The sequence below is a fragment of the Argiope bruennichi genome, chromosome 2 (assembly GCF_947563725.1).
Source record: "Argiope bruennichi chromosome 2, qqArgBrue1.1, whole genome shotgun sequence".
Classification (NCBI taxonomy): domain Eukaryota; kingdom Metazoa; phylum Arthropoda; class Arachnida; order Araneae; family Araneidae; genus Argiope; species Argiope bruennichi.
In genome coordinates, this window is record NC_079152.1 from 133,708,475 (window position 1) to 133,726,091 (window position 17,617).

At 26.3% G+C, this 17,617-nt stretch overlaps 1 protein-coding gene across 1 annotated transcript in view; it reads right to left on the reverse strand.

Annotated features, from left to right (window-relative positions):
• Positions 1–260: 260 nt before the first annotated feature.
• LOC129960119 (dedicator of cytokinesis protein 1-like) overlaps positions 261–17,617 on the reverse strand; it is a 51,819-nt gene continuing 34,462 nt past the window's right edge. The window contains exons 26-41 of the mRNA XM_056073256.1: positions 16,908–17,101; positions 16,129–16,201; positions 15,176–15,276; positions 14,701–14,759; positions 13,915–14,135; positions 12,990–13,075; positions 12,733–12,889; positions 11,116–12,135; positions 10,695–10,784; positions 10,251–10,382; positions 7,802–7,920; positions 7,568–7,597; positions 6,610–6,859; positions 2,784–2,889; positions 2,480–2,697; positions 261–1,217 (exon numbers count right to left, since the gene is read on the reverse strand). Coding sequence (XP_055929231.1) covers positions 1,089–1,217; positions 2,480–2,697; positions 2,784–2,889; positions 6,610–6,859; positions 7,568–7,597; positions 7,802–7,920; positions 10,251–10,382; positions 10,695–10,784; positions 11,116–12,135; positions 12,733–12,889; positions 12,990–13,075; positions 13,915–14,135; positions 14,701–14,759; positions 15,176–15,276; positions 16,129–16,201; positions 16,908–17,101 — 2,985 coding nt within the window. The 3' untranslated portion in view covers positions 261–1,088. The remainder of the gene's footprint in view (positions 1,218–2,479; positions 2,698–2,783; positions 2,890–6,609; positions 6,860–7,567; positions 7,598–7,801; positions 7,921–10,250; positions 10,383–10,694; positions 10,785–11,115; positions 12,136–12,732; positions 12,890–12,989; positions 13,076–13,914; positions 14,136–14,700; positions 14,760–15,175; positions 15,277–16,128; positions 16,202–16,907; positions 17,102–17,617) is intronic.

Genomic DNA, 17,617 nt, shown 5'->3' on the forward strand with positions numbered 1-17,617 from the left:
ATTAGTCATGGAAGCAACACATAATGCTTCAAAGAAAAATGAATTTTATTTTTATACATATTTAAAATAATATTATAATTGTTATTTATATTAATGCAACAGTAACAAGAAGGATAAAACACAAATGAACAAAATAATTAATGCAACATAATTGATAAGATTTTAAATTCTTTTGAAATTGCTTTTTTACATTTATACCAAATTTGTTTCTTCTAGAATTTCCTAAAAAAAAGAAAGTTAACAATCAAGTCACATGGAATCATAATCTTAAAAGGTCCATTGTTGTATTTTAAAAAGTTTGAACAAAAGAAATTAAAAAGATATTTTTAAAAGTTTAAACAATGAATCTGGAAATCAAAATTAGCACATCAGAAATAAAATTATTTAACGAAATACAAAACATTGAAACAAAGTTCAAAATATGAAGAAGAAAAAATTAATTTTCCAATCAATTTATTGTATGAACAAAAATTTCAAAGAAAAAATATATATAAATGTGTCTTTTTAATGAGAAATGTGAGGGTAAGGAACTGAAAAATTCAATATTGGCACATTCCTGCTTTGTCACAATTATAAATATTTTCTGAATATTTTTTTCAGGCACAAATTGAACTTAAAACTTAAACAGTCAAAAATAATTTAAAAACACTCATTCTTGACTATAAAACAACATCCATTTCATTTGAAATATATCTTACTATATTTTTTCTGATTATAACTATAAAATATTCACATAGTTCAAAATAAATGTGTGCAAGTGAACATGAACATATATACATTTATAAAATATTTTATGGCAGTTAATGACAAAACAATAATGACCAAAGAATATGTTCTCAAAAATTACACAAAATGACTACAAGAATGAGCAAAGAAATCTTAATAATATATTTTTTATCCATTAATAATTGCAATATGTCAATATATAGCATTTGATGACTTCAACATGAATATCACTAACTCTCAGAACCATGTAATCTTGAGAGAAAACTCACGTAAATGCATGCAAACATGGTACAACTTTACATCACAGTTATGACACATATGAATTTGGCAAATGACATGAGAGCTTGACTAGAAAAAATACATCAACTTTCAGTAACATCAACTGGGGGTTTGATATGAGGCCTTTTTGGAAGTTCAGGGGGGCATTCTGAATCGATATTCGGTGATTTTGGAGATAAAGATCCTTCTTTTACTGGCAAGGGTGGCGGCGGCTATATAAAACATCAAAACTTATTAAGACAGTGGAAACAAGAAAAAGTAAATTCATGGAAATTTTGTTTACTTTAAAAATTATGATATTAAAAAAATTTATATTTTTAAGATCATAATTATTTTATTGTTATATTAAATAATTAGCTCATTTTCTGTAGGAATAGACATAGGTATGCCGGCTTATTTTACTGCAGATACTGTTGCTATTCCTACAGGAACTAAAGTCTTGCAATAAATAGCAACTTTGAAAATTTTTTATTTGAAATTTGAAACACAAGTGGGTGAAAATTCTTGAAATTTTATACCATTAAATGCTTTTTTAAATTGTTTTTGTTGCAATTGATTTTGATATATATCTAAATATCAAATTATTGATAAAAAAAAAGTTTAAAAATTTATCAAGCCAAAACTTTTATTTAAAATCACAAATTTTTTAAATCAAATTTGTATAAAGACAATCAATAAATAAATAAAAAAAGAGATACAGCATAATGTTGAATCCTTTTAAAAATTACTATATAGTTATCAAAAATCTCAAATCTTAATAAAATTTCCTAAATATATATAAAATACAAAACTTTTCTGCTATTTAATGAAATGTGACGAAAATCATATTTTATATAAAATTATGGTCACTCAGAAATAATAAATTTAATTGTTAATAATTTAATATTATTTCATTAGCTGAGCAAATTTAATATTTTTACATTCCTTTATTTATAAGATAAACAGCAGTAAGAAAAATTGCATTTTAAAAGCAAAAAAGAATCTGATGTGTATAAGAATAATCAGAACTTATATATATTTCCGTTGCTATATAAAATTTTAGCATGTACTATACAAACATATCTGTATGTAAATGTTATCATATTATCATTAAAAATTTAAAAAAAAATTAAGTAGGGAGGTTTAATACAGACACAACACCCACATATGTAAAATGATTTCCAATATTCCATTAACTTAATAATGAAATGTGTTTTTCTACAAGGCTCTACCTTCCATTCCAGCTACAGAAAATGATGAAATCAAAACCTGCTGTCAGATTTTAATTTGATTCATAGTAATTTGTTCAAACCCTCTAAGGTACTTTCCAAATAAATCCTCATTAAGCACTACATTAAAAAATATAAATTTAAATAAAATTAATATTAATAAAATAAATATAAAATTACCTGTTGCATGCCTTATATTCTTCTGCGCACTTTTCATAAATATCTTATAAATAAAGGCATCTAGAATGCATTTGAATAAATCTTACCTTATTTTTGGCTCGTAATGTTAATGACATAGAATTTTTCCTTGTAGGACAATTGAACTGCATATCTTCAGTAATATTAGTATAATCAGAATAGGCTTGCTTCTGTGGTAAAGGTGGTGGTTTTTCTTCATTATTCTCGATGTTATTAGATAAGGAAACACAGGATAAGGTTGAAGGTGTTGAGGGCAAAGATAGGGAGTATAAGGAAGCACTTGGAGCTACAATATGGAATGGAGGGAGTGAATTTACTGCTAATATCAGATGAAATCCAATACAAGGATATATAAAATACAATTATACATACAGCGATTCATTCCAGTTGGTGATGGAGTCTGATGGCGAAACTGGCCGCTGGATGGTCGACTCTGCCTCTTCTCAACTTCTGAGCGTAGAGGTCGTTGTGGTGTCAACTACAAGGAAACAGAAAATAAAACAATATAATTCCATAGTGTTCTCTATATTTAGTGCAAGAGATTGCCAAAGTAGCTTACTTTTAGTAAATAGTTTTTTTAAATATAAAATTTTATTTTAACATAATGCCACTTGAAATGACTAAATTGGATAATTTCAAAGAAACTGATTAATTACGTGCTATTAATTAAGTTCTATATTTACACAACATATATAAGCTCTATATCACACAACATATAACAAGTAAGGAATTTATTGAAAATATTCTTATTTATATAGTGAATATAATAGAATGGTGGCTGAGAATGTTAGAATTTTCTTTAGCATTGACATGAAAAAATTTAGAATTTGCAAAACATATCTCAATCTACAGTTTTTGCATCTTGTCTGAGACTAACATGGTATGATTTTTTAAATACTTTCATTTTATTAGACTGCCATGTTATACATTATTTGTAGTAATATTATAATATCAGAATTTGAAAAATTACTCTGCAAGAGTTCACATTTCATTAAAATTCTGTAATAAAATGCATACCATTAGGCTTACTAAATTTAAAATGATATAATTTATTTTGAAGGTAAAATTATACAGACTAAGACCTTTGGTTTCTAATAGCATCTAAATACTTCATTTTAGTTGTCTGGTTACATACGAAATATATTTGAAAATCATGCACTAAATTTTTTCACAGATTAGGGGAAAATGTTTTGAGCATTCTTGAAAAATAGATATTTTAGTGTTAATCTATATTTATATGCTAAATCTTATTAAAAGTTGGCTTATAGGACAAGATAATAAAGCAGAAGATACCATTAAAGTGAATGTATATTGATGCAGAAAAGATACCTGAAGGTCATATAGCATGGCTGCAGAAAAACAGTTAAATAAATAAAATAATTAGAAAATTGATATTCAAGAACTGGAAACTGCTGGTTGTGATGGCACAACAACAGGCAAAGATAAAAAATTATATTATCCACAATTGAAAAGTAAACATTCATTGCAGTGGTTTGTTTGCTTGCCTCATTGCAATGAGGTATTATTTAGGAATTTAAGCAATACTCGGTTGGAGAGACAGTATTATTCTTAGGAATATTTTGTAAACAACTTCTATTTGAGAGAAAGTACCTATTATAAATTTTGAAGGAAACAAATTAAACAAAATGTAACTAATTAGAGACTAAAAGTATCTTCAGGTTACTATCCAGATGTGACAGTAAGATGCCCTTAATTGCTCAATCACTCCTAATGATTGACATGAGCAAAACTTGTCTTTAAATCACTAATTCTCAAAACAAGTCTTACAAACTCAAGATGCTTTCTTTAACATTTAAAAATACCAACCTGAGAAACAAGGTTCTAAACATATTTTGAAGTTTCTTCTAGAAACAAAATATTAACCAAATAATACTATTATGAATCTGTAATGTTGCTTCTCAGCAAGAAATCCAAGGTAAGAAAGACAGTTTTACGAACAGCTCTGTTGGATGCTGATCTTATCCCAGATCAATGACCCTAGGCTTGGCGACAAAATGATAGATTCTAGAATCTCCAGGAATTTTGGGGATAAGGTAAATAGGAGATGAATTATGCCGATCCTTTGAAAACTTTCAGTACCCTTCTCCGGAAAATATAAAAAAGATTACAGACCAATCCGAAGTTAATCCGTGTTGAGTCATTTAGATCAGCCCAGAGAAGTGCAAGTATTGAGTGGAGCTCAAGCGATTAGTGGATCGCCTCATGTTTTGGAGATAAGTATTGAAGTCGCATGAGTCATGTGTTAAGTAGCCAGTTGTACAGTCGAATCAGTAGTGAGTAAGCAGTTGAATACAGCTAAAGCAAGGAGACAGTATTATAGAGTAGCAGGCATTTGTAGAGGCGCAGTCTCTTCCTGCTGTATGACTGCTTTGTATGCTGTTTGTTTGTTAGAGTTACTAATGTGCTGCCCTTCATGGTTAGGTTGTGCTTGTGTATGTCTCAACTGTGTCTTCACTGTATGTTTCATTTTAAATAAACGACATTCCTTGTTATTTAGACTGTTAACTGCATAAGCATACATCCACTACAGCAAAATCATAGATTTTACAAAATTTCGAGAAAGATCTTTCCATAACAATATTAAAAGAATATTGTGATTGAGTGAAACCCATTCTTCTGTCAATAAAAGAAGATGAAATTAATTATGATAATAGATAATACACAAGAGAAAAGGTTTATAAGAAGGTACTAAAGTAAAGGATCTGAAATCTGAAAAAAAATTTCATATACACTTAAAAGAAGTTTAATGGCATTGACTACAATGGTTTAATAGATTGGGCAAAATGAAAGCTGTTCCCCTCTTTAACGATAAAACAATTGAAGAGGAACTATTTCAACTATTACTACAAGACAAAACTCTACCTCAGTTAAATTTTTTTAAAATTTCCATGATGAAAGAAGTGTCAAAATAGTCACAAAGTCAACAGAAAATGCATACAGCAGAGAAAACAGAGATGGTCATAATATATCTATCTTGCTTTCAAGATCCACAATGTCAAAGTATTATTAAAAAATAAATAATAAAGACTAAACCTTCATAATTTAACACACCATAATTGATTTGACTTAGATAGGGTGCGGGAAAAACTCAAATAGTAGCCACTTTTTTGTGAAGAAATCTGTCATTTTATAGATTACACAATTAGCAAAAAGCTAGAGAAAAGCAGTTTATAAAATCCTTACATAAACAATTAATCAAGAAAAGATGGCATTTTTCTGTATTGTTATTTATCCACTTTAAATTTTAGGTCCTTGACATAAAATGGAGATTCAAGACAAAAAAATTTTCTCTTAGTCAGCATACAAAAAAGTATCCTTTAATTCCTATTAAAATATGATACTCAACAAATAATTTTTTATTTCTTTTCCTAGGCTACTGTGAACTTGCCCACATCAGTGTGCCTTTTAATATCACAAATTAATGTCTGTGATCATACCTAAAATTTCAACTTCCATGTAAAGGTAAAATGCACAAAAACTATACTAAGCAATGACATGTTACCCGAATTGAAAGCATGTTCATAAGATATATAACAGCAATAAACACAACCATTTAACATAAGAGTTGTGTGCGTATATCTTTCATAGTTTACTTAATATTTTTAAGGGGAGGGAGGATTGTTGATAGAGTAAGTACAATATTCAGAAAAGAAAACTTTAGCTGCACAGAATAATATTATGCATTTATTATTTTATATTTTAGGACAGAATAACAATATTCCAATATATACAAAAATGGATTTAAAAAAATTAAATCTGAAACTATTTTTTTTAATAAAAAAAAATAAGTTAGAAGAGATACTAAGCCTTACTGCAATTTGAAAATAATAATAATAATAAATATGATTTATAATAAATCCAATTTAGCATGTTAAAATTTCAAAGTAATGAAAAAGTTTGAATTTCATTACAATAATGAAAAGTATTGTTATAAATTGTACATTGTACATGTTTTAGTAAAATTAGTTAAAAAATTAATTGCAAAATAATTAAATTGGCTTTTTCTTTCTTTTTGCTAAAATTTTAGATGGTGCAGAAACAAATTTTATGCGATATTTTCCAAGTTATCCCTTACCCTTAGCCAGTAAAGCTCCAATAAAGAGAAACATAAACATACACACACATTTCTTTTTATCACAGAAGACACTTTGAGAAACAACTATTTATTGATTCTTACTTGTTCACTAAGCTCAATTACAGGACCATCTGCTTTTGGTGTTGTAGGCGATATATCATACCACTGGGATTGAGAATGAGCTTCATGGTTTTGTGAGATGGAAGGACCTGAACTTCTTCTCAGAGTCAAAGTGGAACTCTCACGGCTTTTCTTGCCAGAACTCTTGGAGGAAGATGAAGAAATGGGTTTCACAAAAATAGATGCACCTCGGACACTAGGAGAAGTCTTAGATGACTGCAGGGATGAAATGCTGAAGAAAGAACAAAATGCTAATGAAAGAATTTAATTTGAAAAAATAAAATATAAATTAATGAAATCAATTATACCTATGTAAAAATAATGCAATTGAATTGTACAGAAAGGCATGCTGCAATACTTATTTAATAGTAATTCAACAACTTCTTAACACTAATGGTAGCTTATATAGACATTAATCTTATTTTTTTGTAACTGAAATTATTAGAAGTGGATAAACAGAAAATAAAATAATAAAAATTAAAGCCTTATATTGACCAAATCGATGTTAAAATAGTTGCCAGAGCTTGTCTTTATTTAGAGAGAGTTCAATTTTTTAGATGGAATAATCAATGCTGGCAAAGAAACAAACTCAAACATCCATAATTACTAGTTTCCATTACACTTATAATTTTTTTGTAGTTGTTAAAAATTCAGATTTTTATTCATATAAACAATTTGATATTGATAAAATTTAATATATAAATTATAATAAAAATACTGAAATAAAAATTTTGAGCATCGTAAAGAAAACACTAATGAAAACTACTTTAACGATATGATTAATTTAATTTCAGGTAAACAAATACAATCATGGACCAAAAATAAAAACTAAAAATATATGTCTGAATTTCCTTAAATAAAATTCAGAGAATGAATCCAAATTTAAGAACTATAGAATACATGAAATGCTTATAAAAATATTAACATACTAAATACAAACCTTAAATTTGATTGAACACTTCTTCTAGGTCTGCACATAAAAGACAAAAATAAAATATTAATAATAAAAGACAAGACAAAAGTTTTACTCGCACAAAATATAATAAAAATATATAAAACAAGACAAATATTTAACAAAGAAAACAGAAAACAAAATATTACAAAGATTATGATTTTTTTTTTCTTTCCAAAATGCAAATAGATTAATTACAGAGAAAAAGAGCTAGTTACTCACGATTCTAAAGAAAAATTAGATGTATCAGATATACGTTCATTCATGTTAGACTTGGATGGTACAGTTTTCACTCTTCTGATGGTAATAGGGGCACGTTCTTGTAATTCTGCTGGCATGTCCTTTATTTGAAAAGCAATAATAAATTTATGTGCATATTTTATATCTCTAGCAAACTGCATTTTAAAAGCTTTCAAAACGGAAATACAATACAAAAAATATAAATAGGAAAGATCATTCATTAAAAGAACTAATTGGCAAGGCTGAACCACACATTGCTTGTGCTACTAAATCCAATATTCCTCTAAGCCATAGCAAGATCAAAAAACGAACTTTACAATAGAGGTTGGCTTTCAAAGAGTTCTAAATGTTAAGAGAACAGTTAGTATATGCCATATTTTAATATAGAGGAAATATTTTACAAAAAAAATATTAACCATAAAGAAAGAGCAACTAATTAAAGAATTAATGTTTTGCACTTAAATGGCAGATCATTTGGAACTGGAATATTAAATACACTTCCATCAAAGTTTATAATATAATACACTGTTTTTAAACTAATTAAAGAATTTTCTTTCAGATTTTCAACACGCATACCCTCGTTGACACTAAATCCACTTTTCACAGCCACACTGCCATGTGACAACACAAGAATTATTTTTATAACTTCTCCAAATCCGAAAATTATTTGGACATCACAATTTTAGAACAGAAAACATTTAAATGGTTATTTTTTTGTTAAATTAATCAAACTTTTTTGTATTAACTTTTCAGTTTTTTCAGGAAAATTTCAAATTGGATCTTTACATATTTTGAACTTCTTCGGGAAATTTGAGCTTTGGAATAAAGAGTTGAAGGAAATGAACCATTCATTTTTCATGTAATAATGCATTGGCCCCTCAATAAATGTGGAACTAAACAAGATAGCTTTTAAAACAAAAAATTTTTGGATTCAATTTATTTTTTATAGTATTCTTCACAAATATAGAACACTCCACTAAAAAAACCCCCCTTTTTTTTTCAACTTTAGTACTTCACTAGCAATCAAATAACTTGTCACTGCTTCAATAACAGTATTTTTTCTCAGTCTTAGATTTTTGGGACCATCAAGTTCTATCAAAAATAAGCGGCTTCATCAAAGCATATTACAAATTTGTTATTGTTTAAACATTTCTTAAGAGGCTTATGAAAAAATAGAGCTAATCCAGAGCAAATAATGTACAACATTTTTGTGCGACTTAAAAGTACATTTTTTTTTTGCTATTTCACTATCAATGAACATATTTCGGCGAAGGTGACACAACCAGTTTTAATGCCCATAAAAGTTTAGCTTTAAATGACTGTTCTTGAGCCAACAAGTTCATATTTGATGTTTTCATACTTTACATGTCATCTTCTGGAGTATTCTTTTTCCAATATCAATGATGACTTTTTGAATTGGCATGTAATTTTGTATGTTTTTCTCTTTTGGTATGACTAATACCTGTTTTCCCATATTACTTCAGTTTATTATCTTCTTATAAAGCAAGAAATGTGCACCAAATGGATTTTGTCTAACCCATTCAGGATTCATACATTTGTCCATCCAATCCATGTTAAATGAGGATTTTTAGCTGCTCATTGTTTTAAAAAATTCCTTAATCTACTCTGAATAAGCTCACAACTTCTCAAATAATTTAAATTCCCTGTATTTTCCCAGTTCCTTGTCAACCTTGCTCCTTTTTCATAATTGGGAAAATATCTTCCATCACAAAATATTGACAAATTACCAATGCTAATAACTGGCAACATCAGAATTAAATTAATTACAATTAATATATTTCATATTATGTCTTTTTTTAATTTAAATTATGAGCCTTTTTTTTTTAACTATGCCCACCCATTTTTAGGAATGTTAACTGTTTTTTTCATCCCAATTTTATAAGAATTTTTATATTTTACTCAAAACAAAATGTTATAAAAATGCGATTTTTAGGATTTCCAGTACATTCCCTATTTTAATGCTTCAAATATGATTTTTAAAGGAAAAAAAAAAAAAAATCAATCTATTTTTTAATTAGAGATAATAATTTTTTTCCCTTCCAAATCAATATGAAGGAAAATTTTTTAATTTATTTTCAGTTCAATGTTTTCCTTTGAAAACATTAAACTATAAACCATTTTTATTAAAAATCTTTTTCTGAACAGGATAATGAAAGGATATTATCAACAATATAATATAAATTAAATCAATATAGCTTTTGTTGAGTACAATTATATCCGTTAATAATTATTCTTTCTAAATAACATAAAAATGAAAGTCCATCTGCAAAAATAAAAGATGAGAAAAATAAAATTTTTAATGATAACAAAACCTAAATAAATATATTTGCCAATAATAATTAATTGTCGTACAAAAAAAAAAAAAAAAAAAAAAGAAGAGTCCATTCTTTCCTATGCCCTTTTCACTTACCTTTTTGCCATATTTTTCTTCAATATTTGTACGAAGCTTTAAAAATGCTTCCTCCATATGTTGATGGAAAGGTTTTAAGTTTTCAGGAGCTTTCTGTTTGTGTATAGCTATGCCTGCTTCTAATAAAGGCACCTAAAAGCACATAAAATATTATGTTTACATTTATAATAAGAAAAATATCAAAGTTGAAAAAACAATTTTTTAAAAATTTGATTTTATTAGGTAACAAAAAAAAAAAACATTTTTATTAAGGCTGATAATTGATAGTAACTGGGAATATTTTCATCATTATCTTTAGAGAAAAAAAACTCATACTGTAGAAAAGTCATAAGTAGTAAAAATAGTTTTATATTATGATAATTCATAAAATTTCAGGGAAACAAATGATTTTTCAAAATTTATGGTAGATTAATTATACTTGACATATAATAAACTATATATTACTTGACAAGCAATCAAATCTTTTAATCTCTGAATGCCTTCAGCATCTTTTCTTGTATTGTGAGTTTGGGCATATTCTTCTGTAAAAAATGCCTGAAAAGATAAAGGATTTTAATATCTGAGCATATTATTTTTTAGTACTAATTAATGATTTCTTTTAACAAAATATAATATAAAATGCACAATTGATATAAGTGTTTATTAAATAAAAGATAAATATTTTAAAATATAATTGGAACTTCCAAGTGTTATGCACATTATTAATTCATACACTATAAAAAGTGCCAAAACTTTATTAATGCCACCATACAAATATAAAATTTGTTACTAAATATTAACTAAACTGAGAGGGATATATTTATGAGAATTCAATATATTAGAGGTTAAAAAAAATGCAAGCCAGTTTTAATCAAAGTGAACTTACTTTCTCATAGTTGATAATGCCTCCCATAACAGCCGCATCCACCACACCATTTAGAAGCATACTAAGAGGGCTTATTGGCAACATAGGATCACTTCGGTGCTGCAAAACCAAATTACAAATCCTCTTATTTGTCATTTCCATAGTTTCTATGGCATTTTCTAGTGGACTAATTTCTATTGACTGGGAACTTGTCACTGGGAACCAATGCAGTATGCCAGGAAGCGGATATGATATCACTAAGTTAGTCCTCTCTAACCACATAGTAGCAAATTCATTATCTGAATCCTTCTCCCCTCGTCTCAGGGGCCGTGAATAAGTAAACTTCTGCACCTCATTGACTTTATAATACTTCATGATCTGATCATGCACATTCTTGTTCCTAAATCTGTCTCTTTCATGCATAACTGGATCCACTTTGTTGATCTGAAGGTACTGCTTATCTGATTCAGTTATGTCTTCTCCAGGTGGTGCAAGTTTTGTCATTAATTTAGCATTTGGATATTGATTCAGAAGCCTGCTACTAAAATCACTTAAGCGCTCATACTCCTTTCCCCTGTAAATGAATGTCTTGTTCTGCAAGAAAGATGCAAATCCTCGTCCATAATAAGACACACGGAAATACTCGGGCTCTGGGCGCACTTGCTTCATAATATTATCATAAAAGGCAGCCATTCTCTTCAGTAAAATACTTAATTGAATGTAATCAAATACTTCATTTTCATACTGGACAGCTAATTCTTTACAGAGAGCGAGGCCAGACTCCCACAATTTACCTTTATCAAAATAATCGAGAATATCATAATATAGGCATTCCTTGAGTTCTCGGTGAGTTTCACAGTTAGGGTACTTGTCATTTTTCAGTAACTGTGAAAGTGGTTCTTCACTCCATCGTAGAAGTTTTGCATGAAGTTTAAGAGTGAAAGCAGCTTCAACATAATTTTCACAGTCAAGATGGAGATCACAAAGCTTATACAGGTATCTTATATACATTTCCCTCCGGTTGATTTCATGGTAAAATTCCTGGAAGAAGAAAATACCTTATAGAATGAATTAAGAAGAAAAAAAAAAAAAAAAGAGAAAATATAAAAATAAAACAACTGAAATATAAATGCATTTTCTTCTACTAGATGCAAATATTCATTGGCTTACTTATAATTTGAATAAAAGGTTAATGCTTTTTTACAGTAAAATAAAAACTTATTTATAACACACCTAACATTAAAAGAGTAGAATTTCAAGCATAAAAATTTTGTTTTATTCATAAAAATAACTAACAGTTAATTGCTGATTATAAATTTTAAAATTTAATTGAAAATTCTTTAATTCAGAGAACCAATGACTTGAAATGGCCCAAAAATAATAATCATACTACAATCTATAATTTTCACATCTGATTATGAAAAATCTTTAATACAACATTTTAAATTAGTTGTTCTAAGTACAATTTTAAAACATCTTTCTCTTAATATTCCATAAATAGTAGCCAAAATATTAATCTCATCAAAATAGATACATTAATTATTTTTAAAACATCAAAATAATCATCTTTTTTATGTAATCCATATATTGTCATAAAATAATGTATTATTTATTTATTTTAATGAAAAATTTCCATACCAAAAGATTCACAGTGCAACTCATTCGATTTTCTTTGTTTTCATCTGTTACAATCATTCGATACTCCAAAAGTCTTTTCATTAATCTTACTACTGTTCTAACAAATGCCATACCTTTTTCATGCATGGTCTGATGGTTTTCACATAATCCACCAACACTAATAAAATAATTTAAAATGAATTCATACTCCCAAAAATGTAAACTTCATTTTTTTTTAAATTAAAAAAATGCTTAAAAAGTTAAAATAAATCACTTGCATTTCTAAAAATAAGTCCTTATATTCTTCATCACCTCTTCCTCCTTCTACTAATGTGTCCAGTTTAGTAATCATTTCATGTTCAAACTGAAAAGAAGGGGAAAAAAATCATACTTTAGTAAATATGAAATATGTTATAACTTTCTTACACTCTTTAAAAGAAAATATAGAAAAAATAAAGACATGCTGCAAATATAAATTAATTATACATATGCAAATGCAGATTGGTAATTCACAATTTTCAAATAGGAAAATCCATTTCTCAAAATTCTAATATTAATCATACTGATGATTATATTCAGAAAAAAAATAGATATTAAGTGAGTGCAAAATGAATACACTAACATATGAATGTAATGTTTGGTAATCAATTTTCATAAAAAGAAATGCCTCGATAGAAATTGCAGTAACTGAAAAAAAAAAAAAAAAAAAAGTTTATAACTTCATTTAACCAGCAAAACCAAGCCTGACCACTGCAGAGAAATGCAGTACAGCTTCCTTGCTAAGAATATGAAACAGTAAAATGATGGAAAGGAAAGTTTGAGGAATTTTAACAGAGCAGAATGGATATTGCACATTTTAAGGAGTGATGTTGAACTAAAACTAGAGAATTGCTTATGCAGTAATTTAAGACAGTTAAAAATTAACATTATTACATACTTATATACACGGGAAATCAATGCAATAGAGAGGATAAAGTGTTTTTGTGTTTAAATTTAAAATGATATGAAATAATTTTATGAATGTGGTTAAAATGAAATTATTGGATATACATACAGACAAATGACAGATAATCAGGTAAAATGAAACATTAAAATGTTTGAGTTAATTTATATTGAACACTTTTTTTAAAACATACTTAAAAACTTTAATAGTAACAAATTGTTATGATAAAGTCAAAATCAATTATTAATAACATTAAATACCTCATCAAAGCTGTACTTTATTTCTCTATTTGAGATATAAAAGTCGTCTTGGTGTAAAAATGATGAGTAAGATGACGTGGATCCTTTGTGAGAATAAAATTCACACTGCATCATGTCAAAAAATATGGGTATAGTAGCCTTCCGCAATTCAACCTCAGGTATCAGTGTCATTTCTAGAAATGGGCCAACCATTCCAGGAACAAAGTGAATCTGATGTGGACCTTTATAACAAAGATTAGTATTGATTAGTTTGAATCTTTTAAAAATAAAAACAGTCTGTTCTCAAAAATTTAAAACAAACAAATATAAAAACTAATGCACAATAAAAATAAACAAAAAAATTATTAATATTAGTTTTTCAAAAACTGAATAACTGCCACCTATAAGAATATTTTTCCTTGTACTTTATTTAGTATTATATTTGTACTACTAATAAAATATTTTACTTTTGTCTGGAATTTAATCTAAAAAGAAGAAAATAAAAAATTACATTCCAATACTCAGTGTTCAATCAATCTTCATTTTTTAGATATGAACCAATAATTCTTTTTAAAAAATGAAATTGCAATGTAATTAATTTTTTAACCTTTATTTCTTCTTATCAACTAAAAACAAATTTATCTTGTTGTTTCTGAGTTAAAAAAAAATCATAAGCTTCTGAGCAAGCTAATATTATAATAATAAATTACCATAAGCTCAAGATTAAATGGAAATTTAGCATTTTAAGGAAAAAAAATTAATGAAGTCACAAACAAACAAATACTAAATGAAAAAGAACATCATTACCCAGGTTGAACCACATAGCTCTAATTTCAAATGCAGTTTCACGTCTCATATCTTTATATCTACACAAAGAAAATAAAAATTAATGTAAAGTCTGTTCATTTTAAATTTAAATTTTAAAACTTCATATTTTACATTTTAAAAACTGGACAGTTTTCGTTTGTACTTACTGGAAGTAAATATTAATAATCAAATTTAAAAGTTAAAAATAAAAATTACAATAACAATTACACAAGCAATACTTTATACTGATTATATTATTGTTGAAATACATATTAAAAATCACTTATTTTTTTTAATGTGGATTTTAAAAAAGAAACATAATTCAATAAGGATTAAGAATAAACAAACATTTAAACTTGATACATACTTACAAGTTTTATTGCACAGCAGAGTGTTTAAACATTTTACATTTTAAATTGATTTAGAATCAAGTAAAGATTCATATTACACAAAATAAAAAAAGTTTTTAAAGTACCTAAGGACTATTTTGTTCCTTTTATGTGGGGAAAAGTTCTCTAACTGAAGGGCATCCTGAGTCAAGAAGGCTATGGCACAGTGAAAAAAATTATTCCACACCTGTAATATACATTTATGATATGAAAATTGCTTCTCAACTATTAAAAATATATATATTCAACAATCAATTAAAATAATACAGATACAGGGGAAAAATGATTATGAAAGCTATTAAATAACACAAATATATTACGTTAAAATAACACTATGTATAAAACAACCAATGATTAAATATGTTTTATTCAAAACCAACAAAACAAATTTTTGAAATATTGGCCAAAGAAAATTCAAATCTCAAAATGTTTAATATAAATAATGCATAAAAAAAAGAATTCAGTAGATAATTTATGAACTAAGATAAAAATAAATCACTTTTAGCTTGAATAAATTAATACGGTAGATATGTTGAGAAAAGAAAATTTTTCTTTTCCCAATTTGTTGTTTTTAATATATTTCTCAAATCATTTAACATTTTTCATCCATTATAAATATGAGAAAATTTAAATTCACAGAATGAATATGTTGATTTGTTTTTCAATCCATATTAAACATTGTATATTCCTACAAAATATTCACCATAATCCTTTGCAATTGAATTGAAATGTTTTACGCATAAACTTAACCCAAAAAAAAATTTGCAACAAAAAATACTTTATTTTCGAAGTCAAGTTAGTTAATGAAAGCTTAAACTAAATAAAAATTCATATACGTGAAAATCGACATACAAAAATCTAAAAATTCTTTCTGTTTAAGATAGATTTTGTAATCATTGGTAGAATATTACTACAATAACGTTTGCTAAATTTGCAATTCTATAACAATTAAGAATCCGAGATTGCTATATTACTATTGTTAATAATTATGAGTATGTACAAATGTAAAAGTCACAAATACAAAAACAAAAGAACTAACTTGAATTTCGAATGGATTTGTAAAACGGTCTCTTATAGTCACAGAGAAATGTCTCAAGGCTTTAAGAATAACACTAAAAATAAATAAAACATTTTAAGAAAAAAATATTTATAAAATATAATTAATAATATCATTCATGAAAAAACACAAATTATTTAAATTAGTATTTCAAATTAAAATAATAAACTAATCAAAATAATAAATGTTCTATTCTGCTATCAAATTATTATCACAGCAAATAATCTGATATTGATTCCTGATATATGATATGCATATTATAATCTTTCAACCATAACTATTATATGATACTTCTAAATAAATTTTAGAAACTACTTTTATGTTATAGTTATAAAATTAAAATTTCAAATTCACAGTGCAAGTAAAATTATTAAAACTAGTAAATATCAGTTATTATTCAGATTTTTATCAGTGTACCAAATAAAATATTTAAATGTTATAGTAACAAAAAACTGAAATTTTAAAAATTATATAAAATATAAATAGAGAGATTGAATAAAAGAGTCATAAACAATATTTCAGATTTCATTTAATTATTTTTGTTGCAAAATTAACTTTTAAAATAAAGTCATGTTACAAATTTATCAAAAGATAATTTTGCCTTCTTTTATTTTCACTAGTAACCTATAAGTGTCTTAGTTTAAAAATCAGATCTGTGTTTGTATGCTTACAATGTTATACAGACCACAATAGATAATAAATTAAAATAATGATAATTAAGTTAATAAATATATATATAACAAGTAAACAAATAAAGTTACCTATTTTGTAACATAATCATTTCATTCCAATCTGAAGGATATACTGATTTATTTACCAAATCTCTGAACACCAAAAGAATTTCCATAATGAAATCGAGAAGATCTGTTTTAGTGGAAAAATTATTTATATACTGACTATAATGATAAGGCGTCATTTGACGAAGTACAGAAATCATTGTTGCCACAACATTACCCTACAAAAAAAAAAAAGATAACTAAATGTATTTAATAATCAAAAGAAAGATAAATGTAAATGAAGTGTACTAATGAAAAAAACAGGCAGAAATATTTTAATTAATCATATGCGTTCAGGAATTATAAGTAAATCAATTCATTGTTATAATATTTTAATTTCTAAAACATTCAAGTTTCCTCACAATAATTAAAAGTATTATCGCAAATTGCATTTGAAAATTAATTCACAAATAAAAATAATAAAATCCATTTATTACTAATTCATAAAAATTATTGGAAAAATTTCATCATGAAAAATATTAATACAAAGATCATTTAGATTATCATTGAAAAGATAGTTTTGAGACAGTTAAAACAGAATGAAAATCAATTTTTAATATAAGTTTAGAGTCAAGTTTCAAATTTTAATAACTTACTTTTAATTAAAAATCTAATGATTTTTTTAAAAAGAAAAACCATTCCAAATATTTATTAAATTATATTTAAACTACATTTAGGAACTGTAGGTCAAATAG